We start from the raw sequence: 26603 nt of genomic DNA, 5'->3' as shown, positions 1-26603 counted from the left end.
AAATGTGCAATTCTCCAGCATGGGGTCTGTGCATGGATTCACATGCTCATGAATATTCCCCGTCATCAGGCTGGGAATCCTCTTTCTACTAATAACCAATCACTGGTCTCTGGGTCATACTGCCCCCAGCCAATGACTGCCCTCTACCTAAGCCCCTCCTCTGGTAGCCATCTTCAGATTTTTACCGCACGTTCAAGTGTTGGGAGTCCCCGTGCTATAGCTCTTGAGCTTTTACTGCGTGTTACGTTTTTTTTTTTCAAAGAATTTACTCTAATTTTTCGGTCAATTCGAGCCTCAACCTCCACCGATTCTTCTTCCGATTAACGGGGACCCGTTTTTGAAATTTCAACTCCCCTCAAGGGCGATTTTTCATTGAATTTCACTTCTTGGAGGATTCCAGAAGAGCTTTGAGGCCTACCCCACGTGGACATGGCCAAGGACAAAGGAGACTCGACGCCCGTTGGATCCAAGCTGTTTAGGATCTGCCCAGGATGTGGACTGCAGAACGTCTTCAAGGAAGATGAACACACCTGGTGTCTCTACTGCCTGCACTCCGACAAGTCACACGTGGAGGAGGACTGTGCGCTAACTGGCTGGAGGCGAAGAGCCCACCAGCAGGTGAAAAGAAGAAGTCTGAGTGGTCTTCCAAGACCTTTGAGGGCGCTCCGGTGACAGGGGCCCAACAGAAGGCAAAGCACTGCGAGTCTGTGGGCACCGGGAGTGCAGTTGGTTCAGGCTCCTCGGCTGCCAGGCTGGGCGCAATGTCACCAATGCCATCAACCACGAGCCAACGCTCCAGCTCGGTGAAAAGGAAGTCGGAGAACCCGCGTAAGCTTCGGGAGAAGGCCCGGTCGATCCCGACAGAGAAAGCCAAGGGGAGCGAGGCGGTGACCCCCCTCCACCCCCCCACGGTGAAGGCCTCAGACGCGCCTACGGTCGTGAAGGCCTAGATTGAGGGAGTCGTGGTGTCCCTGGCGAAGCCTGCGGAGGCGACCTCAGTGGAGACTCCCTCCAGGCCTATAGTTTCCCTGCCATCCCAGAGGGAATAGTCTTTCCAACCGATCATAAAAGACCCCCGTGAAGCACCGGGCCGATGATGAGGGGGTGAGGGCGGCAGTCCTAGCGGACTCGGATACCTCCTCCGAGGACGAGCTTTCGGTCATCAAGGCATTCCTAGACAAGAGGTTCGACGAGGTCGGGGCCTGTGGGAAGGATCCCGATGAGGCGGACGTGGAAAGTGAGGGTGGAGCCGACGAACGTCAGGTTGAGGAGGAACCTGAGGAGCCTCTGCCGTCGCAACCGATGACAACACCGCCGGACAGGTCGGATGACATCTTGCTGGCACTGGAGACCCTGTGCACAGAGATAAAGACAAGGTTGCGGATGATCCAGCGGCGCCGGGATCGTCAGGCAGCCCTCCAGCCAAGTGGAGGCGAGTCCATACACCCCCACCTTTCCATCCTTCACCTTCATCCCCTCCGCCGAGGGATGAGACGGAGACTGAGACTGTTAGGCAGAAACGTGTGCAGTTCCCTCTGGGACCACTGCAAAAGATTTAAGACTACAGGTGTTTGGCAGTAAACCCACTTGGTAGCAGTCTGTACCACACAGATTCACTTGGTAGCTGTGGCTGAGCAGTCAGACTTCCCTCAAGAAGAGTTAGGCAGTATACAGAGTATTCACAATAGGTCAAAAGAACATAGTAGAACAAGCAAACACTGACCAGAGCTTGGTGTAAAAGAGATATAATTATTTATTTAAAACACATCTAATAAAACACACTGGCACTAATATCAAGCCGTTCAAAAACACGGTCACTATAAGATATACACTCCCTTCAACGATTAGTTAGACAAGTCTTAAGTAAAGCAACGCTTATTTTCAGACAGCGGTGATTAACGAAGATGGCACTCTAATTAATCGGTTTAAAGGGGAGAGAAAGGCAGAGCAAAGATAGAAACAGATCCCAACACTTTCGGAAGAACACAGTAGGAGAAGAAGGCAGGTTAAAACCGTAAAGTCAAAGTTAACAAGGCCGGACCCACTTTAAGAGGCTCTGGTCGAAATGTGTCCAAGGTCACACGGTTCAAAGTGCCCAAAAGTCTCGCAATCAGTTCAGAAAGAGTTGGACCAAACAGAAAGGGACCAGTTAGATGGTCAAGGCGGCCAGCCCAGTCCAGAAGGTTAAGGGATTATTATTAACTTGTAGCAATCTTTAGAAAGGGAGGCCTGGCGGACACGGTACCTTTTTAAAATGGCGAGAATACTCCAGCGGGGGCAGTTGTTCCTGGCAGCGGGTGCAAGTCGGTGCTTCGTCCGGAGGAAGAGAGGATCTCGCGGGGAGGAAAGCAGGAGTCCGTTGCACTGCCAGGGAAGAAACCAGCCGCGGAGTTCACAGTTAAAAGGAACGGTCCTTTTATTCGCAGTCCAGTGGTAAGTGGCTATCCAGTTGCCGGGGTGCTTGGCACGGGCAATTCGACCACAAGACGTCCTGGGATGCGAGAAAAAGAAGGTAAACTGGTTGTGCCCACCAGTCGGGGGAAGAAGACTCTCCAGCCGGGAGATCTTCTCTTTCGTTGGGAAGTGGTGAGTCGGTTCTGCAGGGCTCCACCGGTGGTGTCGTCGTAGCAGGTCAGCTCAGCTTCTCCCTCGTCAGATTTTCAGGTCCTGTGGCGACTTCTGAAGTTCCAGTCCCCAAAACCCTGCTTTTATGCAGCACACCCCCATTCACTCAGCCTAGCTGTCAATCAAACATGCTAAGTGGTGAGCCGGCCGGCTCACCACTTGGGACAATCACACCAGAGTGCGACTTGAGTTACCAAGGTAACTCGGTCCAGGGTGCCTTAACCCCCTCCCTCACCCCCTGTGGTACCCAGACAGAGTGGCACCACTTTTGGAGGCTTCTGTGGAGAAGCGCGCCAAAAAGTAGAACAAAGGGCTCGACTTGGGTTGGAGTCACAGAAGAGAACACAAACGCCATTTTAGAATCGAGTTCTGGCAAAAAAATACCAACCGGCGAATTAATATTAAATAAATAAACCGGCAGTATGTTCGGGGCTATAAGAATTAAATAATTAAAGTTGGTAGCCTCGAACAATGGGAAAATCCCATAGAGATATATTTGCGGTCGAATATAAAAAGTAGTATCCACTGCCACCAGCCAAAACTCGATCAGGGGGGACGGAGATGTGCCCCCTCGAATAACAGACTTGGGGGCAATCGAATTGCCCTGACCAGTACGTTCCCAATATGATGGTTTGTACTGGTTTCTGTTCATAATTTGGGACTAGTAAAGCCAATGGTGACTTAACATGCCCTGGGAGACAGTAGTCAGTCCCAGGGTATGGAGTCTATGGTGGGGTGTCACTATGACACCCTGGTGTCACTGCACTGAGGGTGCTGTGTAACACACATAGTAAAAACACTTCAGACCCTTTGGAGTAAAAGACCCCATAGCCCATAAAACACATGGAAAGTTAAAGGAACACCTCAAATCATGTCCAAGAGTGGGAGCAAAAGAGTCTCACTCTTGGCAGGAGAGAAAAAACAAACTCCAGAAATCCAGCAAAGCTGCTGGGGGACTGACTATGTTTGGGGAAATTAGCCTTACAGAGAATTCTCCCTAACAGAGACGACGATGACAGGGACGGACGACGGAGATGACGGAACAGATCTCCCATCGCCCCTTCCCCGGGCTTCCCCTCCCGACGAAATTGTCTCTTTTCACGCCATGATCGCCAGGGCCTCTGAGCTTTTCCAGCTATGCCCCAAAGAGCAGAAGGAGGGATTCCTTTATCCGCGACTAGAGGCCAAGAGGAAGACCATACTGGGATGTGGGACTGTCGCGTCTGAAGAACCTGTCCACGGCCCCTGCAAAGAGAGACGGGTACGAGAAGAAGTACCAGGTCCCAGTTTCCGCTCCTATGTGTCTCAGGGCGCAGCTGTCCCCGGACTCAGTGGTCTCCGCGGCAGCCAAGAAGAAATCGGCAGGGGCAACGGCATCTACTTCCACTTCCCCGCCGAACAGCGAGGGGAAGAAGCTGGACACCATGGGACATCGGGTCATCACGTCGGCAACGGCGACCATTAAGGCGGCCAACGCTCTCGCTATCGTGGCCCGCTACAATAGAGAGCTATGGTTTAAAATCGCCCCCCTCCTGCACTTGCTCCCAGGTGACAAGAGAGCGGAGGCCCTCGCAATCCTGCAGGAGGGCGAGGTGGCTTCGGATCACGGTAGCCACGGACATCGCCGAAACCGGGTTTCGCAAGATGGGCAATGGCGTTTGCCTTCGCCGGCACGGATAGCTCAGGGCCACTGATTTCTGTCAGGACGTACAGACCAGGGTACTGGATATGCCCTTCGATGGGAACAATCTGTTCGGCAAAGCAGTGGACAAGTCGCTGCAGGCCATCAAGGTGGACGAGACGTCCAGTGCCCTTGGCACGCTACATCAGCAACGGCCTTCCTTTTGGACCTCCGGAGGCAAGTCCCAAGGTCCCTCCAAAGGATTCGGTGACAGCTCTTCGTCATACGTGGCCCGTTCTTTCTTCGCAAGAAGCCTACAGAGGCCGCAACCAGGCTGGTGGACATTGTCGCCAAAGGGGCAAGGCTACCTGCGGGTTTGGTTTTGCGGTATATTAAATAAACAAACAAACAAGGCCTCGGCGAAGCAGGACTGAACCGGCCGTGATGTCGGGCCCCCACCCGAGCACCCCGGTGGGAGGCAGCTGGCTAAATTCGTTAGCGTGTGGGAATCCATTGCCACCGACGGTTGGGTGCTGGATGCCAGGGTGTCATCAACTCTTAAGTGCTATGGACATAAGTGGAAGAGGTTCTCTGTCTGGTGCCGTGCACAGAAGATCAACCCTCTACGGATTACAGCCCCTCAAGTGCTGCCGTACTTGCTGTCGCTGGCTAAGGTGGGGCTGGCCCATGCCTCCATCAAAATTCATCTGGCGGCTATCTCCCGCTACACCAGAACTCCGTGGCGGTCATCGATGTGGTCCCACCGCCTGGTGAAGGAGTTCATGAAAGGACTGTTCTGTTTGTTCCCGCCGGTGAAGGCTCCGGCCCCGACGTGGGAGCTCAACGTGGTGCTGACCAGGCTTATGGGGCCGCCATTCGAGCCTTTGCATTCGACGCCTCTGAAATACCTGTTGTGGAAGAACGTGTTTCTTCTGCCCATCACCTCCGCACGGTGAGTGGGAGAGATCCAGGCCCTCTCCTGTAAACCGCCGTACCTGACATTCCACCAGACGAGGGTAATGCTGAGAACGCACCCCTCCTTCATGCCCAAGGTGCCGTCGGACTTCCACCTCAAGGAGCCCTTGGTGTTGCCTGTTTTCTTACCGTCGCCTTTGTCGCCGGCTGAGAGGACTTTGCACTCGCTGGATGTGGCTAGAGCTCTGAAGTTCTACGTGGACCGCACAAAGAGTTTCCGGAAGACATCACAGCTGTTTGTGAACTTTGGCCCTGTAAACCAAGGGAAGGCCCTCTCCAAGGCTTCCATTTCCAGATGGCTCTCCGGCTGCATCATGCACTGTCACCGGTTGGCAAACCGACCGTTGCCCGGCCGTCCGAGAGCCCATTCGACCAGAGCCACCCCTTGAGTCAGACTTCACGCTAACCACCCTTATGCTCAGACCTTATGATTACTTTTGTTGTACATATGTAATTTCTGATGTCCATATAATTGTGTAATTTGTACCTTACTTGTAACAATTCCATCTTCTGTATATTATCTGTAAATCTGTACTACTTCTTGTATGTAAAGTGATGCGCCCGGATTCCCTTGGGCCAGGTCCACTATATAAATAAATAAAATACAAATACAAATCTCATCTTGTAAGTGGGTGAAAGGTAACAGCAATTTGCTGTTGGCCTTGCTCTAGATGCAACATACTCCTGTAAAATGCTGACTGTGTAAGGATGACCTGAGCAGCATCTTTACTTTTGACACTGAATGTTAGAAAGTGACTTCTGCTGCCTCCTGCTCCTTACTCTGATTGGTAGAAAGTGAGCCAAGCAGTGGACAGTGACTAAAATGAGCTGGCTCTGGGAGAAAAGGGGCTGTTCTGACCAGGGCCGGAAGAAGACCGGAGGCGGGCTAACGAGGGCTGGGGGACACCTATAAGCTGGCTGTATCCTCTTCCCATGCAAACCCTATGGAGGGGGAGGGTCTAACTCCATCTTTTTTCTGCCTGTCCTTTTTAAAAGCCTCAAACTGAATTTCATGGCTTTTTGAGAAGCAAGAGGACTTTATCCCTTTGCTTTTAATATGAACTATTTGTTTTTGATTGAGCTGTACGGGGAGTATTTCTAAATGTTTGACCAAGACAAAACAGCTCACCACCTATGGACAGATCTTATTCTCAATTGGCTGATGCTAGCACCGTGTTTGATCGAAATTGACATTGACTTCCTGAAGCATTTCTTTTCCTATTTTTGCTGCTTTTTGACAAGAGACAATGGTGATTTGATAGGTGATTGTTTGATATTTTTTGGATTTTATTCGGATTGTGAAGACCACAGGCTTCTGGGCTCCTGCCTCCATTCATCGCTCTACCTTCTGCCCTCTAAGAAGTAGTGATTATGAATTGTGTTTTACCCATCTTTAATATCACATTTGGCAAAGAGCAGAGGTACTAAATATTGAGGGCAGATCTATGAGGTTGCGTAGTGAGGTCTGATGAGTCCGGCAATTGCATTTGAAGTGGCTAGTATGCAAGAGGGTTGGTTGATCTCGAGTAGATATAGAGGCCCTAACAATGATGGATGCTTACTCATTAATTACTGTTTGCATATTAAGTGTGTATGTTTAGTGACTATAATGGTAGCAATGTTTCTTTCTCATAATAAAATGATTTACATTATACATGAGTGTAAGAAGCATTCATTGAGTGTTCATTACTGAGAATTTTAGTCAGCATTTGAACATGAACTTGTGAGTGGGGCATCTATTTGAAATACTGTGTATTGCTATGTTATAAATGGTGCATGTCTTTAATACACATACCAAGAGTTACTGGAAGGTATGAGCAGTGAACCATCAATAAAAAAATATGTGGCATCAGTAAGCCACTCCTCTGCAGACGAGAAACGGCCACCCTCTGAGGGGGTTTATTGCCGGCTCTCTATTGCTGCACAGTGATGGGTATATGCTTTTCCCTACTCTTATTCCCACCACAGTCCCTGCTGGAGGGGTCTTGGACACTCCACTAGACGTGGAGGAAAGGCTCGGTGGGGTAGGAGTGATAAGAATCACATCACTTGATTCTGATATGGCAATCAAAATTGAAAAACAACATATACAGAAATAAGTTTATGTATTTAATTTAAAAACTGTTAGAACATTTCAGAAGCTCAGACTGCACTTGAACTGTCACTGTTCATTGTGTTTTTTTTCAGTACATTTTCTTTGAAATTTTCGTTAGCACAGAATATGTTGGATTGCATAGAAAATGGATACATTGACACTAACTACAGCTTTCTTCACTTAAGTGGATCTATTTACAGACAAACCCTCTAAAAGCTCCAATGTCTTTTTGATTTGTAGCTCTGAGTAAATCGATCAGCTTGGACTTGCCAGAAACAGAAAGACTGTCTCGACTTCTACAGTCATGTTTTCAGGTAATAATCTGAGCATTGCTCAACCACACCCAATCCAAGCCTTTAAATGCATTCTATAACTATTGTCACCTTTTGCGTTTTTTATTGTGTGTGTGTTGTGGATTGTATTCGAGGGGCTATGACTGCCACTCGTGCGTATGGTAGTATAACACAATGGTGCCCACTGGCCATATACAGGCTCGGACTGGCCAATAGGGAAATCCCAAACTGAAAACGCAAAATGCTAGTGTGGGCCACTTTTTTGGCTTTGTGGGGCAGTTTGATAAGTTACTTCACCATGCGGCTAGTAGTTTTACTTTTGACCAATGTTACTGAATAAATATTCTTTAAAATTATCCTTCTGCGAGGGAGGCATTGATGATGCTGAGGAGCGCATTGAGCTCTGGGCCTGTCAATTGTTTAATGATAGAGGCCGGAATTATATCGTCGGAGTAAGAAGTAGGTTTGAGGAAGGCAATCATTTTCAGGAGATCCGTGGAAAAAAGAGGAGAGAATTCGGTCCAGAGGGGCAGTATGCGTGCTGAGGTGCAGGCGATGCTAATGCTGTGAGATGGATTTGATGGTCTCTCTGATTTATTTTTATCAATAAAAAATGTCCTGCTTCTGTTGCATTTTTCCTGAGTTGCTGGTACCTCGGGGTCAGGTGTAAATTTAAATTGAGCGAGAGTTGTTGAATGCTGATTTTAAAAGCTGTCTTTCCTTGCTGCTTAATACATTGATGTTTCCCATATTTGTACCGCACCACACTTACTTTTATTTTGATCATTATTATTATTGGCACTGTCTTCTGCTTTCAATGTTAGTGTGGTTAAAGAATGCACCCTTAATGGATTCAGAGCCCTGTATCTAACCCGTTATGAACCTTTTCTTCACCGCCATTATATCAAGGCAGTAGGTTTGACTTTTCAAATGTTAAGAATCTGATTTTATTCAAACGTTTTGCTTAACATGTATATTTGCAAATCCTGTCCTATAGTCTTGGCCAAAGCTTGTTCTCTTAATTGGCAATTTCATAAGTGTTCTAAGGCGGAAGTGGATTGCAAAGTTTTTCTGTTGGTGGTGATATGGTGAGTCTCTCTGCAGTCTTTTGGCAGTAGCCTTGGATTTGGGAGGAGATACAAGCAGCAGCAACCATATTAACCGCAGCACAGAGTGCAGCGCGGAAGTGGATCGTGAAAGTGGTCTGTTGGAGCTTGCTGGTGGGGACGGTAGACCATCTTTCTCTCCCCCTCCCTCCTTCATCCTTCATAATGAAGTAAGAATAAGGTGAGATTTGCTGAGCCGCAATTTAAACATATAAACCTGTTGGAGCTGTTGGAAATGCCGGCTAAAGCCCACGGGCACTCCACACCTGCTATTACACACAACTCTCTAAGGTTTATGGCCTAAGATCTGGGAAAGCACACTGCCACCCGAACACCGCTAGAAAAGGGACCGCCCGCTTGCAGTAAATCTGGTCGGTAATGCCATTCATCTTGGCTATGTAGTAGCGACCCAATGTGAGCTGAGGGGCACAATTAATGTTTACTTCCCTTCCAAGTCTGGAGGGTTGAAAAAGCCACTGAACGTGTCTATTGTTGAGTAGGATGCGGCCCTCTGGCAGGAGAGCCAAGTTTTTCAATACATGAAATCAACAAGAAATCACTTCTCAAGTTGTGCTATGCCCATCACGGAAGCTAAGACAATTTACCTGCGAAGGATGTAGTGCCCTCAAACATACCTGCAGGGGAAATGGAAGCTACAAACACTGGGTGTCAAGTGGCTTTGAGCGAGGGTGGTTGTGATGAGGACATATAGAGTTTTAATGTAAAACCCCTCCAAGAGAGACTATCTGGAAGCCCCAAAATGATTTATGAATCAAACGTTGACTTTGTACCATCACCAGCTAGTGACATTTCTAGTCCGCAAGCCATCTTGGAAGATGACCCTTGTAGTGAACTCAGCCTAGGGGTCTTACAATTTGCTGTAAAAACTTTGCTGAAACTTTGTGTGCACAATCCATGAAGATCTTAAAAATCAAGGGACCATGATGACTCTACTCTTGGACCTGATTGGTTCAAATAAGAAGTCTCCCTGTAATCCAACATCCTCCACTGAAGCTTCCAAAGTCATTGTACAACAATGTTCTGTCATTGCACAAATGGATTCAAAAAGTGCAAATGAAAAGAATGAAGTGAGTCAAGTTTTGCAAACTAGCTTACTTACCAGTTGGCGGCTTTGGTGGAACAAGCGTCTTCAGACTTTGGCAGCTAAGGCAAAAAAGGTCTAGAATGCACAGGTGGTTGTCATTGAATCCCAGGCCCTTAATTCTACGGTGAGAGCAGACATTCCTAAAAACATTAAAAAGGCAAGGAAACGGTTCCCCGCAAAAGATTTGCTCCAGGTGCTGGTAGTCTGACCAGTTGGTTGATGAACGGAAATGTTCCACAACAGACAATTACCATAGTGCCTCCAATGCCTAGTTGCCGGCCGTCTGAACAGCATAAAAGGTTTTCAATGCCAGTGGTAATCCAAGAAGAAAAGGAAATCTCCCAGAATTCTGAGACATTGAGTGAACCCCCCTGTTGAAGAACAGGAGGTCAGGGTACGTGACCCAAAGTTTTAACCATTGGGCCAGCGACAGTCACGAAGGGTAGTCTGAACCTGAATAGGTCGACCCTAAATGGTTCTACTTTGTAAAGTCCCCTCCTTGAGACTTTTGAACTCCGGTGATTTTGATTTCATTGAACGTCTTACTTCTTCAGCGGACAGGACCACCGGGATCCACTGTTGTCTGCCCGAAACAGCCTTTATGATTTGACATCGCCAGGCATTTCTGAATTGTTTGGGATTTGAGTTGGACAAAAAGGAGCCTATAGATATAGCTCCAGTGTGTTTCCCCCAATACAAGGGTCCACAACTTGCTGGGAAAGCCTCCATTGTAAATGCAGCACTTGATCCAGGAGTCACATTTGATGACCTCAAGGGCTGGGAATGGCTGCAAAGAGTCCTCCTTATATCTAAGCAGAATCATTGAAGTAGTAAGATTCCGAGTTGGAATACTAATATTGTGTGGAGACTGGATGCGAGATGCGTGGTCAGATCGGAGGGGCCGGCTTTTGAGAATGTGTCCAAATCAAGTTCTATGCCACATGAAACCTTGCATGCCAGAGGGAGGCAGTGGTTTAGTTACGTGAAGATTTGGAATGTATTTTTGCTAAATGGTTGAACACGGGGACTGTCCAGGCTGTTCAACCTGGTCAGCTGGGGGGAAAAGGCGACACTGTAATATTTTGTGGGGTAACAACTTCCTATTGGAATTGGTCAAATTCCTAATATATTTAGCAATCATACCATGTTGATGCTTTGCTTAAAGGTGTCTGCCGGTGAAATCAATACCCCCAAGTGTGGCAATGTTGAGCCAAATCATGCAGGGAACCGACTTAGCTGGACAGAGGCGAAAATTGGTAAACTGTGTGCAACGGTTTTTAAACAAGGGTATTTTGACTGGAAAGGTTTAATGAGCAAACATGCCAATGAAATTAAGGCATGGCTCTCAATGGTTGCTCATGAAGAGGGGGGCTGTAATAGAGCACCTATGGTGGTCACTAATACCAAAACTAATCAAGTCTTTGACATAAAGATCCGGGATCGAAGCACATTATGCGCAGGGTTACTCGCCGTCTTGGGTTGCTATCTACCCGGAATTGGCAACTGGGAATTGTGTGATCCAAATTGCGCAAATTAAAAATGAATGTCGATCTTGGTTAAAAAAACCACAAAGAAGCAATTAAAAGAATGAAATGGGAGCAGTTTGTCCAGCTTTATGCGAGACACGATTCTGGCGCTTATGTGGAAATGATTGGCTAAGGCCAGGGGCGAAAAGGATGAGAACTGTGTTAATCTGATATCTGGAGGGATTTGGTCCACCCACATTAGCACAACATACTATGACCCCCCTGGCTACATGGGTATATCCAAGGGTTGACCTGATATGGCCCTGGGAAATTAACAGGAAGGCCCTTGTACTACCTATAAATAAATGAAAGAAATCTAGAGCACCATGGCCTAATGGCCTAGCTAATGTGATCTTAAAAGGGGACCCCGAGAACTGGGCACATCTCATGTATATTCTGTTTGTCCGGGTCTGCAGTGAGCGGGCGATTCCGACCTCGTGTTTCGTGTTGAGAGCGATTGGATGTTAACAACTGCAGGCTGCTGTCCATGTTGGATGTCACCGGTAAATTGTTTGCTACAATGGTCATAAAAGAACTACTGAAATGTGTTGTTGAAAATAACATCCTAAACCTGTTTCCGACAGGATTCCGCCCAGGGTCAGGAACTACCCATAATATTCGAGCATTAGATTTCCTTATTCAATCCACCCAGTGAAATAGTTCAGCTACACTGTATGTGGCCTTGGTGGATTTTAAATCTGCGTTCGACCAAGTAAATAGGAAGACTCTTTGGGCCAAACTCTGCGAGTTGGGGTGCCCAATATGGTTGCTGCATATACTAATGCACCTACACAGTAACAATCTGGCCTGTGTTGGGTTGGATAGTGGGGATCGTGACACCATTGATTAGAGCCAACAGGGGAGTCGAGGAAGGTTGTGCGTTGGCTCCCCTGTTGTTCAATCTATATATATCTGACCCTATCAGGTGTCTACTTGCAAAAGCCAACTGCCACCCCTAAGATTGGTCTGGTGCCAGCAGTGGCTATGTCATATGCCAATGATTTGGTCATCTGAGACTGTACTTTAGTGGGTATGACGACCTTACTCAATGAATTGGCAACAGCATGAATTGGCTATTAACCTGGACAAGACCAAGATTATGTTACCATCACGAAAGAAAGTCCATAGAATCAGGATGGAAACTACTTAGGTTAGCTTAGGTTTAGGGTGGAGGACTGATTTTAGTTTGAGATATCCTGACTAGCAGCTTTGTTATTTTATAGCACAGCAAATTCATCTTTGAAGTAGGGACTAGAACAGATTTTCTATAATTTACTCAATAAAGCAGTGTTGAACTATGCCTGAATCTGCCTCCTCTGTCTGACCTACCACACATTTCTGCAGCTCGGGGATGTGGCCCAGCAGTTCGCAATGGATATTCCAATTGGTGACAGCAGGTCCTCTTCTGCAATAATGCATACGGGCTAAAAAGGAACGACATGGTTGGTCAGCCAAAGCGTAGCCAATGTCTATGATTAATTGCAAATCTTCTATGCATCAGGTTTATTTTTATTCACAAAGCTCTCCATGTTCGTGTTGCAGACTTTCTAGTGAAATTGCCACGCCCCTACAACTTGACCCGTGTCCTCCACTTGACCTCTCAAATGGGCAGTCGCCCCACTCACTGAGATGCAGATAGTTTGGGGGTAGCTTTTCATGCACAAGGTTCAACCCTATAGAACTCCCCTCCCTTTCCTCTTTGGCTAGAGCTAACTTTTCAGGCAGTACAGACAAGGATGGTTTGAACTCCTACTCTTGTTCCGATCTAACGAAAGTTCACTGTCTCCTTACATCCGTAACCAAACCTCCTATCTCCATACTCACAAAAGCGATCCAATTAAGCCTTCTGGCTATGTAAGCACTAATTATCGTGAGAAATGAAATAAATGCATATTATTCTGTTTCATAGTTTTATAAGTTGTTGGAAGTGCCACTTAGATAACTGTAGTTGAATTCAGTTTGATCAAGCAAGTAATCTCCATTGAATAGACCCTCTATGTTGATGTCCCCAAATGCAAACCTATTTGACAAAGGAATCAGTTGACTAATTCATCCAGTTGTTCTGAACACAACACAAATCATTTACCTTTCATAATAACTGCAACTTGATGTGATCTCACAGCGCCCCAAGACTGAACATGGGCAGCCTTTATGATTTTCACATGATTGTTCTTAACCGCCTGGGCGAAGGATCCAGCGCTTTGAAACTAATATGTTGGTGACTCAGCACAGTGCAACAGTGTAGTAACATAACATGCATAAACAAAATTCCCTTTTTGAAGTCTACTTTCATTTAAATGTTTTGCCAGTCAGCTGAATCCTTTGCATGTGTATCCCCTATTTTTCTCAGTTACAAGTGGCAAAGGACTGCTCTTAAAGCATAGTGAATCTTCCCCTGATGCTTTATTCTTATGAGATAATGTCTCTCCTACAGCTCGCAATATTAATGATGAATGTTCACCGAGCCCACGTCTTCACTGACCCTCTATTCCTCATCTCTTCACTGACACTCTATTCCTCATCTCTTCTGAAACTTGTTTCAATAAAATGTGCTTTTCTCTCTGGTTTTAGTTGTCCGTTCAAAAGCTAGAGGACTCGTTAAAGCTCACGGATGGCTTCAATCTACAGGCCTTTAAAGCAAAAGGTGAGTTGTACACGTTTTTTATCATATGACTGAGCAGTGTTGCGAGGACCTGCTATAACATGAATCGAGTCGATTAGTGCTGTGCCTCGCATTTGGGGAACAGAGCATATTTTCGATTTGATCAGAGTCGTGTCGTAGAACATATATACTGATCATCTCTTTGGCAAAACATTTTCTGTCTCATGAGTTTACTGTTCAATGTGGAGAAAACCTATATGCTAGTGACAGATGATCTCATTTCAGAATTTGCACATTTCCATTCTTCAATATAACTTTGGAAGCATATAGATAAGAGGTTTAGGGGTAAAAAAGCAGCTGGTAAAAAGCCTGCTTTAGTTAAGGTATCGCTCCAGCCAGGCATTCTTCAGCATCCGACAAATTAAGTGCCTTTAAATTGGCTAAGGCTACCTTTAACTTTCAGAGCAGGAGCCATGTGTCATGAAGTGCTACATACACATGTTTCCATTTTCAATCTAACATTCACCTTTAGTTTAACCAAACCATACAGACCTAGCAATATTTAAGCGTACTTAAAACATTGCACCTAAAATATCAATTTAATATGTTAAAAACAATTGTTGCTACTTCTGTCTACTCTATTAACGCAATGCTGTAATACTTCTTTCCTGCTGCTTGCCATTTTAGCCACCACAGCATTCACATGCTGAAAAGCAATACATTATTTACTGTGACAATATTTTTTCAGCTTGTTTGTTTTAAATTCACATGCGCCTCGACCAACTCCTCTTAGGACCGTTTTTTGTATAGACCTGTTCTGCAGCAAACCGAAGTGTGGGCAGAGAAGTCTGGCTTATCTTAGGAGGGAGAGAGGGCTGAAGATGGGTACAAAGAACCTGTAGCATACATATGGTTCAAAGAAACACTGATGCACTTATGTATTGTAAAAATAATGTTGTATTGTATATATACACAAAGGGAATTCTTTAGAAAAGTAAACACTTATCATAAACACAATTCTAAGACACCAACACTATACTTATGTTATGCAAACCAAAGTATAAACCTTATTTAGAATAGCAATATGCAGTTCAAGGTGAGTAAAACCTAGTGATACACATTTAGAATGTCATTAAGCTATTCATGTGCAGTAAAACCACATTAGTAGACTTATAGAATGACCGTATGTAATCCAAGATAAGCAGAGCCTAATAAGATATGTTAGTTATTCTGTATCACGAATACTATAGATAAACCAACCCTGTTACAAGTAAGTACCTGGCCACTTGTATAAGTTATTCTGTTTCAGGAATAATACACTGACACGGCTAAATTAATAGGTAAGCACTTTGCAACATGTGTAACTTATTCTTCTCTCAGGAATGACCCAGTAACACCAGCATTACTTTTCAGAAGTGGAACAAAATTCTAAGGTAAGCAAGAACTCTATCAGACTTCTCAGAAAGGCAGTAAACAGTTCAAGGTAAGCAAACCCCAATTGTACACATTTAGAATGGCAATATGCTATTCAAGGTGTGTACAACCCTAGTGGCAAACCTTTATAGTTATTCCCTTTCAGGAATAATAAAGTATTAACAACTTTGTAACTTTCTAGAATAGTGGAACACAGTTCAAAGGTACGTAAATAACTGTATACTTTTCAGAATGGCAGTAAGCAATTCACAGGTAAGAAATGTGTGACACTTTTGTAATATATGCTATTTCAGAGATAGTTACAACACTAACCTCTTTAGCTAGTAAGTATTGTATTGTATTTGGTTATTCATATAGCGCTCTTTACCCATTTGTATGGCCTCAATGCACTTTGTGGTTGCAACGCCCTCTGTGACTGTAGTCAATGTGGTGGAGGCGCTAAGAGTTTTAGATTAAGAGAGGCTTGTGGGCATTTTTGACGGCTTAGGACTTGGGTGGCTGGCTAGGCTCCACTAAGCAACCCAGAAATTAGGCACGTGGGTGGGCACTGTTGGTGCGATGTGATAGACTGCTATTGTTGAAGATTTGATGTGTGGCCAGTTATACCGCAATTTCTTTTTGTTGGTTGTATGCTAGTGGCAGAGGTCTTGAGGTACATCATCAGTGTGGATGTGTTCCGCTCACCTAGTATCCACAGGGACGCCACCCAGCCGGGTTACTCGCTGGCATGCTTCTCAGCTTTTCCCTGATGTGGTCTGCGGGAAGGTTCTGCCTTGTGGTAGAATTAGGCGTGCTCTCCGTGCAGCCTTCTTTGCAGGGGCGCGTTGTCTTTCATGGGCGAGTGCAGTCCAGTTACTTCACTGACGCCGGCCCGTTTGATATTGTTCAGGTAGGTCTTATTGCTGTTCTTTAGTTTTGTTGCTATCCTGCATGCCTTTCTTTGTTTAAAATGTCTCTTTTTTCTACCTTAGGTATGCAGAGCTTCAGCGCGGCGCGCTGTCTTGGTTGAGCACCGCTGGTAAATGATGCCGCATTAAGAGTGCTATGATGCGGTAAGCAAGCGCTATGCGCAGTGCTGCAAAGTCTTGCCTTTGCTAACCTGTGTTTTCCTTCCTTGTAGGTCGCGGTGTTCTTCAACGCGAGTGGAATATCCGGAGTGGGTGCAGCCGCGAGGCGACCAGCCAGGTAAGCCTTTTAAGCAGTTTGTAATTTGTAAATATCTCTACTGCTTTCTTTAATGTTGCCTCTATCTTCCTCTTTCAGGTCGTTCTGTCGGGAGGCGTGCAGATTCGAGGAAGCTGTTCTCAGTAGCTGCGAGTGTTTAAAGATGAAGACTGCAGGTAAGATGCTGCTGCTAATGATGTTCCTTTTGTCTCCTTGCAGGTTCTGCTTCTCCGAGGTTCGGGGGGAATAGCTGGACACGGTGAGCGTCACGTTGCAAGCTGCAAAGTAACGCGAAGCGTGTTGTCTTGCTCGGGTGTGGTTTAAATAGCCCCAACAAAATAGTCCAGGTAAAGTAGTCCCTAGGCTACCACACCCAAAACACTAGACGGCATAGCTTGGTTCTTGGGAACCAAGCTATGTGGATGCCTCCATGTTGGCTGACAATACAATAAAGTAGTTCCCAAACACATTGTTATTCATGGTGTATGAGCCTGGCGCCATAAGCGCCAGGACTGGTCCCGTGAGGGCTTTTGAAGAGGATGCCAGGCTCTAGAGGCCCAAGTCCTGACTCCACCTGGCCAATGGGTTTGCTGGAGGGGGTTTTGGGCGAGGATCGTGACAGGACGTCTACGTGCCCTGCTAGACCGGATGGGCTTAGCCATAGCTTCATTCTACAGTGCATGGATGTGTGGCCGTGCCTGCAGCCTGTGTCAACAGACGTGATTAAAAGGTATACTTACCGTATGCTTTGATGTAGTTCAGCTGCAGCATCCTTTGTCCATTGTGAACGGCATGGTCTCATTATTCGTTGTCTCTCTGGTGCGAAGTCTGGGTGGCGAGGGTGGGTGAGGTTTATTGCAGTGTGCCACAGCAAAATCTGCTGGCTACACTGGTGTATTTGACCGGTAGGGGTGTTGCACTTGTGGTGATAGTTTGTCAGGGGAGCCGATACTAATGCTGTTATTGTTCGTGTTGTAGTTGGGAGGTGTAAAGTTAATTGTGGAGCGCCTCAGCGATTTGCCACTGGCTTTAATGCCGTATTTATAGGGTGGGAGTGATGTTGTTCATGGGGCAACAGTATGTCTAGGTGAGCCGCTGCGAATGCGGCTGGCATCAATTCTGTGAGTGGTGTATAGGGATGTTGGGTTCAGCAGTGTAGTTTAGAGAGGGGGAGGAGTTCAGGGGGGAGTTGGGAAGAACCAGGTTTTTAGGGCCTTTCTGAATTTCAGGTATTTTTCTTCGTTGCAAATGTGTAGGGGTAGGGAGTTCCAGATAATTGGCACTTGGACGGAGAACGAAGACCCACCCAGCCTGGAGTAGTTGTGGGGTTTGACTACTAAACAATATGCTGTGCCAGATCGGAGGTTCCTTGAGGGCTGGTATGGGAGGATTTTGTCTTGAAGGAATTCCGGGCCGGTGTTGTGGGTGATGCATATGGCATTAAAGGTAGTGCGTCGACTAATCGGGAGCCAATGGAGGACTTTTAGTGTGGGGCTGATGGGTTCTCTGAGGGGTAGGTTAATGAGCAGGCATGCTGCCGCGTTTTGGATTATTTGGAGTTTCCTTAGTTGAAATGCTGGAGCGCCTAGCTAGAGGCAATTTGCGTAGTCCAGGCAGGACAGGATAATGTAGTTGATGGCGGATACTCAGTGGGGATAGGTGAGGTAAGGGACAATATGCCTGAGAATCCTTGGATGGTAGAAGCAGTTTTTGGATACAGAGGTGGTGCGTTGGGTGAGGGATAAGTCTGTGTCCAATATGCATCCAAGTTTTTTTTTTAACACTTTTGAAGTTGCAGGTGCTTGTCCTAGTACTTTGCAGTACTTTATAGTCCTTCCTTAGTCTAAGGCATGAGTGATCCGAGGCAGAAGGGAGACACTGGTGGTCCGGTGGCCAACAATAGACTGGTCAGGGTAAGGCTTAGATGCAGGAAAGTCAGAGTTCCAGAGGATTTCTCGTCCAACAAGTACAGACTTTAGAGTTGGTAAAAAGTATTCAGGGACTTCATAGAAGGCTCCCTAGTTGCATGCTAGTGTTGGGCCTGGGTGAATTGGTATGTGGGGACTCCCAAAGACATGACTCCCCCACTCAGCAGCGACACAAGACATTGGGCAAGTATTACCCTAAGCCTCAAAGTACCTCAGCAGTGAAGAAGAGCTTGCAGACAGACGCCTTCACGATGCAGCAGCACAGGATCCGGTCTCGGGATTCTTGGTCGTGGGGATGAAAGAACAAATAGGAACTTGCAGCAGCAGTCGACAGAAAAGGCTCCCAGCAAAGGATTCTTCTGTGCGTCTTGCAGCTCTGTGGTTTTGGTGCCGTCTTCAAGGTACCAGTTGTAGGACGGTCGTCGCTGGTCAAAATCTCCTCGCTATCACTGTCCTGCACTCTGGTGAGGGAACTTCAAGAAGTGGAATCGTTTCAATGCATTTCCAGCAAGAGTCAACCAAAGTTCATTCTTTGGAAGACGTTGCACAGCACTCGGGTGTGAGGTTCCACGGTATTAGCATTTTGCTGCCCAGGAAGGACACAGATCATCGTGGGATGGCTCGAAATGCAGGTTGTCTCAAGACTGAAGAGCCACAACAGTATCCGGGTCGGAGCCGTCGTCTTTGGGACTCCTATGCCGCTTCAATGAAGTGGTCAGCACAGGCAGCGGTTACGCAGCAGGTTTTTACCATTATTACCATACACTTTTATGCTGGTCACTGGAAGTAGCTACAGCAGTCTTTTCCTCTTCTTCTTTTTCATCGGATCTTCAGTTCCAGTGGTTGACTTTGTCTTCAACTCCAAGATCCAGGCCAGATAAACAGAAACCCACACACAACCTCTGCAAACTCTCCGTGCAGTTTAGAGATGGGGGCGGGTGGCTGTCTATTCAGGACAGCCAACGCCCCAGTGGGGACTGGATTCTCTCAGGCACACCAGAAGACAAAGGTGAGTGGGGTTTCAAACTCCTCCCTCACTAATTGCCTTCACAGACACGCTGGAGCTTCACCGTGCTACTCGAAAGGGTTCATGCCAAAGACAAAATAATAACCAGGACCTCCCCCACTGAGTACGCCAGGAGGATTGAGTAAGGACAAGTATGTATGTATGTATGTATGTATGTATGTATGTATGTATGTATATATTTTTATAAAGCGCCGGTAGCCCGAGGGCATCAGGGCGCTTGAACATTACAACATAGAAGAGAAGAAAGCAGGCATAAAGAGACGCGAAACAGTTGGCATGGAAGACCTGACAGCCACTAGCGTTAGAGATCTTATCTGAAGAGGAGTGTCTTCATCCGTTTCCTAAATACAAGGTGGTTTGCTTCTGACCTCAGTGAATCGGGAAGGCTGTTCCACAATTTAGGTGCCAGTACCAGAAAAGATCTACCCAACCCCGATTTCAACTTGAAATTGGGTACGACCATGAGGCACTTTCCTTCCGATCGTAGTCTTCTCCTGGGTGTGTAGAGGACTAGGCTGTTTTTCAAATACTCTGGTGCTTTACCATAGAGGCACTTGTGGACCAAAGAAAGAGCCTTAAACTTTATACGTTCCTCTACTCTTAGCCAATGAAGGGAAATCCTATCGGGGGTGACATGATCTTTCTTCTTCAGATTTTTTACTAGCCTAACCGCACTGTTCTGGATCACCTGACATCTCGCTAAGTCCTTAGACGAGGCCCCTAACAGCAGTGCATTGCCATAGGCGAACCGTGATAAAATAATAGCTCTGGCAATGGTCGCCAGGTTACATTCATTTAGGAAGGGCTTGATATATCTCATTAGCCTGAGATAATAAGCCGTGTTTTTTTGGAGATAGCTGGTCTGGGCATGAGAATCTACCGCAGAGTTAACCATCATGCCCAAGGTTTTCACTTTAGGGGCCACCGAGATGATGGCTTTCTTAATTTGGAAGGATTTGTACTCTGCCCCTAGATTAGCCAACTGACGACTGGAACCAAACAGCATCAGTTCGGTTTTTGAATCATTCAGGCACATCCAGTTAGCCTGCATCCAATCGTCTATTGTCTTATAAACCCTTGCAATCACTTCGCTGTCAGCGGCGTGCTGGCTGCCCCCCAGTTCCAAAATAAGAGTGTCATCTGCGTAATTCGTAAACGACACGCCTGCATTCACCAGTATGCTGCACAAAGTGCGCATGTATATGTTGAACAGCATTGGTGACAAACTGGCCCCTTGGGGCACTCCGAAGAGGATATCGCAGGGATCAGAAAAGTTGCTGCCCCAGTGGACTCTGGCTTGGCGGTTCGATAGAAATGACAATAACCAGTCAATAGCTCCTTCGGAGCAGCCCACGTTCTCAATGAGTGCCTTGATGAGGAGTTGATGATCTACCAGATCGAAGGCAGCGCTTAAATCAAGAAGCATCAGCATCCCTAACTTATTTTTGTCAAGCAAGCTCAACATCTGATTCTGTAGGTCCAGCATGGCTGTTTCAGTGCTATGAGATGCTCTGAAGCCAGATTGTTGCTGGTGCAAGGCTTCCTGATTCTCTACAAATTTCTGTCGTTGCTGCGTTGCTACCTTGTCCAGTAATTTAAGAACAAAGTTGGAATTTGTAATTGGGCGCAGGTTAGCAGGGTCCTTTGGATCCAGGCCGGCTTTTTTGACAAGAGGGGTGATGGTGACCTTCTTAAGTTCCTTTGGCACTACACCCTCCTGGAACGAGGCATTCACTATTCTCAGGAGAATGGGGGCAAAAATGTCTTTATGTTGCAGAATAATGCTAGGTGGTAGAATATTTTCTGCACAGGTGGTGGGTTTCATATTGTTCAGTACCTCTAACAAAGTACATTAAAAATGGTGAAAAATGAAAGAAGCCTGCAATCTAGCAGAATGGTGAACCTTCTGTGCATTAACGCGTCAGGGACAGCATACAAGCAAAGAATTCTCGAAGTTCTCGGCGCTCCTCATGCAAAATAATGGATTAAAAGTCGAAAATATCTCCCTATTGATATGAAAATCTTCGTTACAAAAACCTAAGGGGTTTAGGTATTGGGTAAGGGAACAGACTATATGTATACATTGTATATCGGTTAGTCTTCTACTTGGTTATTGTGTATCTGATGGCTCCACCTGAGACCACCTCTAAATTGATAATGGAGAATGCATGTCATCTTTATACTATTTCATTTGTTAATGCAACATGTACTGGGCAGCATAGCATTGAGGGTTTTCTTTGATTGGCATCTAACTGACCAACCTTGGACAATTGATAGGTCATCGAGACATAAGCCAACAATGGGAGTAGGGGAAGAGAGGGCCGCAAATTGCTTTTTATTCAATTAAAAAATATACTAACCCTTATCCATAGGCCATGAGTCAGAGTAACCTTTTTGCATTCTGCCTTGAACGGTGCCGCTGTGCGGATGGGCCTTTAATCACCTTAACCCAAAATAGGCCCATAACTTAAGAACCGAGTGCACGGTTGTACATAAAGCAAGTTCATTGTACAAATCTCCGGTGAGCGGTTAGATGGTGTTGCAGGACCAAACTAACCCAAGTCTCAACAATACAACATCTGTTGGCATCGTATATCATTTTTGCAATAATTAAAACACTCCCAGATACTTTATTGCGATCCACGCCACAAATACGATTGACAAAACCTCTTCAAAGAAATCCAATCTTTCCCAATTCTTCCATTTTCATTGGCCAGTCTTATCTTGATTATCGTCTTCAGATCATATTCAAAACACGCCTCTTTTTGGGATTCGTTCGTAGTAGGCCAGGACATCAGTTCATGGTTAAACATTGGTATTGAAAACCTAATTTATTGCTAGCAATAACTAGCCTAACGCCTTTAACTTTAAGTTGGTCCACTTATGTATTTTAGAAAATAGATGAAGGTCTGAATAAACAGGATCTTCTTTGACTACTGATTGAACTATTGATTGCGTTCTCAATTCCCCAGACTCCTGGTGCCTCTAAAATACCTACTAATTTATGTGGCCACATGCAGCCTCTGATGACCTGGTTAGCGGACCATGTTCTGAAATATTCCAGCCTGCGTTTACTAAGATTTTAGCTAATTTGAGTGCAAGTTTATTCCTTTTCTGACCTAGAGACTTAGTCGATCTGTTCATTATGAAGGTTTAGCTTCGAATTATTTGGCAACTGGCGTTCGAAGGCTGGTTGTTCTTTAATCTTAGAGAAATTTCTTGTGCTTTGGGCATTATTAGCTTGTGTTCTTCACCGAGCTGTCCAAATCCTCCCTAATTTCTCAGTAACCTTGGCACAGCCCTGCACAAATCTGTATTTCAGTGTATTTTGCTGTTCGTGTTTCATGAAGCCTTGAAGCTTGAAAGCAGCAACACTGCACAGTAAGTGCTGTGTTCTGCAATAATATAAAGTAGATTCCCAAAACGTTATAGGGAAGGATAGATTCAAACATGCAGTATGGAGGGTCAGAAAAATGACACCCATAAACAGTAAAAGAAAGGGTGAGTGGGAGAAAAATGTTCCCACTCGCTCAGGCAGGCACATGGAAAAAGAATTTACAAGTACAGCAAAAAGTGCTGGGGGTCTCGCAGTCAAGGGAGATTTAGCATAGAAATGAAAATCTAACTTCACACGTGTCCCACAACCCCCGCCCCCACTTGCCCCAAGACTAAAGGGACAGGTGCATTTAATCCACGCCCGGGTTGCTCTCTTGTTGCGTTCAGTTAAACTTACTGTAGCGTCCATCAGCAATCTTTTTGAAACCCTTACTGAGGTTATTTTGAAAATGCATTTTGCTTAATAAACTATAGGACCTACAAGCATTTCTTGGCATTGTTAAATGTTTAGGGGATCTGATCCAACAGTCCCTGAGTAGGTGTTACAGCCCTAAACTAATCTTTTTAATGGGATCTATAGCAAAAGGTCCCAAGGACCTAGAGGGGACTCCATGTTCCTGATCTATTAAACCCTCTGGAGCATTGTCGGTCTCGGTCTCTTATTTGGAGTTTTAGTGGCAGAGCATAGTTTATGCTCCCACTTCCTCTTGGATCTGGTGTTACCTTTGTTAGAGGCTTCCCTCATAACATTAGGATTTTTAATTGGGTCCCCTTTAGAGGATCCTATATGAGTAGTTAAACCCTGACTTAGTTTTACTGGTATTATACCAGCTTGGAGAAATAAGTCCCCCAAGGACTTCGAGAGGTCTCCATTATTCCTATCCACCTCTCCCTCGGGAGCAGGTTGTGTCTCAGATTTTATATCTGGAGGTGAAATGGTAGAGCATGGTTTAGGCTCCCATTTTCCTAGTGCTGTAGCTTTTGATTTGCCTTTGTCAGCGTTTGCCCTGCTAACATTAGGACTTTTAGTATGGTCCTCTTTAGAGGATCCCATAGTTTTAGAGTAGTCACTAGAAATAGCCCTTTCAGCAATCCCATCCACCTCTCCTGTAGGAGCAGTAGTCAAAGGCTTTTTAACAGAAGGCCTAGTAAAAAAGCAAAGTTCTGACTTTTTCTTACTCTAGGTTATTCAGCTTTTCAAGCATGAGGGTTTCCCTCTGGGCACGTTGAACCAATAAAGGAGATCAATTAATTTCTACCTTTTGGGTCAAGGATTCTCCCCGACCTTGCGGGTTGGCCAAGAACACTTAAAACCTTCTGGATCACCTCCACTGTACTTGGGTTTTCAGGAGATTCCAGATTTTGTATTTTATGAACCACTTCCACAGGGTGGGTTTTCAGGGGGTTCAGCCACTTCCAACCGAAGGTGCCTTTGTGTTAATGGTAATACTTCATTCTGCGTGCGGTTATGACATGAGCACCTAAGTTCTTGTTAACCCTCTGGATCACCTCCACAGTATGTAGATTTTCATGAGACTCCAGGTTTTAAATGATATGAACTACTTCCACAGTATGTGGATTTTCAACAGGGTTCAGTTATCTCAGCCTCAGCTGAGGGTTGTCACATAAGTGACCTCTATAATGGCATTATACCAGAGTTGGGGTTTGACAGAAACACTCAGGTTTTTGTCAACAGTGTAAATCATCTCATGGGGTTCAGTCATCTTAATGGAAGGTGACTTTCACAGAAGTGACCTCCAGCTTTTTGGGCTTAGGCGCTTGGTCCCCATTTGAAGCTATGGGTGTAGCACGCAAGTGCCCTTCAGAGTGTTAGGTTATGCCTCTAGTCTCTGAGGATAGGTCCCTTAAGGTTGCCCCTCTGTCTTCAAGTTAACGAGCCTCAACCTTTTTACAAGGTGGCTCAGATGAGTCTAGGGCAACAGCTATTCTGCTACACTCACCGGTAACAGGCCCTACAGGGTACAAAGAGATGGGGTTATCAGACCTATCGTTTTTTTCCCTGGGGCTTTACCCTCAACATTTTTGTGGACCTCTGTGGAATGGGGTTCAGAAAGTGTTTCTTCAAACACTATATGCTTCTTCACCTCCTCAGTATGAGGAGCCAGAGTCCTTGTGAAGAAGCCCTTCTGGCTTCCCACAAGTCACTAGCTAGTGCTAGTTTCTTGGGCTCAAGTTCCCCAGAGTCAACCAAGTGCTGCCACTGGTCTGGAAAACTGGCATTTAAAATTTTCTCTAGTAGGAGGCAATTCATCTTATAACAAATACTCACTTTCTGGTCTTCCATCCCTTTTTGGTCTTCCATCCGCTCATCTCAGTTTTTCAGGCATTCATTCACTGAGGTGCTCCATTGGACAACATTCCTTTTCTCATGTTCCCTTAAGGGGTCTAGATATGGAGAAGGTTTCTTCTCATATCTAGTTATGAGGGCTTGTCTCACCCTACTATAGTCTTTTTCTTTCAACTTCATATCCAAGATCACTTTGTAGTCACTCTTAGGAAGCCTAAAAGAACACTGGGTATCTGCTCGCTCTCATTCGGACAAAACCTTTTACAATGACGTTCAAAAGATTTCAGCCATACAACAATATCACTCTCCATGTCATACTGTCGCGCCAGCTCTTGGATCCAGGAAGCTTCAGACGAAGAAGACCCTGAAAAATAAGTAGAGTCTGCAAGCTTTGTTTTCCGTAGACTTCTACTTTTCCATTTCTCTGAGCCTTAAGTTATATTGGCACCCGTGGCGGGAGAGACAACCAATTAGGTTGCTCGAAACGCAGGCTGAAATCGCTAATCTCGGCCCCAATTCCAGCAACCTACTGGCTGCTTCCCGCACCTGCAGCGCCATTTTACACCCACCCTCATTTTTTTTTTATGTTTCCCTCCACCCCGCCCTCTTACCTGTTGTCAACGGCGGCGGCAGCCCCTCTACCGCCGCCGCCGCCATGCTTCTGCTGTCGCTCCGTGGCCGCACCGTGCACATAGGAGAGGGGCTCCGCAAGGAGCCCCGACTTCCCTTTCCATGGTGCCCATTTTTAGACAGTATTTTCATTCATTGAACTGGACGTGCGCGGCGTCCCGGTCAATGAAAAATACTTTTTGTGAGCACACAGGGTTACCGCTTGGGTAACCCGGTGTGCGAATAGCCTTAAAACCCTCTCTGGTTCACCGGATCAGGTTTTATCAGCCCAAAGACCCTTGTTAAAAGCCCTCACTTCGCTCAGTTCTTTAACTCGGGCTCTGGGTCTATAATACCCCATCCGGCCAGCTGGATCGAGTCTTAACGCCATAGTCCATTAGAAGTTTCCTTTGGTTAAGTTCCTTGGATATTTCAGGAGTCATGGCAGAGGGGAATGGAGGAACGTTAGAAAGAGAGGCAGGTGAGCTTTCATCCTCCTCATCAAAACCTTCATAGTTAATCCTCTCAAAAGTTTTGACTGGTGCCTAAAACTCACAATCCTCCCTCACATCAATATAGTCAGAAGGGGATACAGGTTTTGGGGTAGACTCTGTAAAGTCCCACAACCTTTTTATTAACTCCAGCTTACTTCCTTTACAATTGAAACCATACATTCTACAATATGTGATTATGAGTTCCATTGACACAATTGTGAGCGGAAGATGGCACTGGGTCAATGCGCTGGTCTTGGAAGCAAGACCACGCAGAGCAACAGAGTTCAAATCCCAGATCACCCTTAGAAACCGAACTCGGGCACAGTGTTAGGCGCGTTACAAAAAAACAATTAAA

At 45.9% G+C, this 26603-nt stretch overlaps 1 protein-coding gene across 1 annotated transcript in view; it reads left to right on the top strand.

The window, feature by feature from the left end:
- Nucleotides 1-26603, top strand: part of DSN1 (DSN1 component of MIS12 kinetochore complex) — a 261194-nt gene that overhangs the window by 89670 nt on the left and 144921 nt on the right. Inside the window, exons 3-4 of the mRNA XM_069604016.1 lie at nt 7557-7630; nt 13918-13990. Coding sequence (XP_069460117.1) covers nt 7557-7630; nt 13918-13990 — 147 coding nt within the window. The remainder of the gene's footprint in view (nt 1-7556; nt 7631-13917; nt 13991-26603) is intronic.

The sequence above is a fragment of the Ambystoma mexicanum genome, chromosome 3q (assembly GCF_040938575.1).
Source record: "Ambystoma mexicanum isolate Mex_15411 chromosome 3q, UKY_AmexF1_1, whole genome shotgun sequence".
NCBI lineage: Eukaryota > Metazoa > Chordata > Amphibia > Caudata > Ambystomatidae > Ambystoma > Ambystoma mexicanum.
Note: the sequence above shows the minus strand (reverse complement) of the source record. Positions and strands in the feature narration are given on the sequence as shown.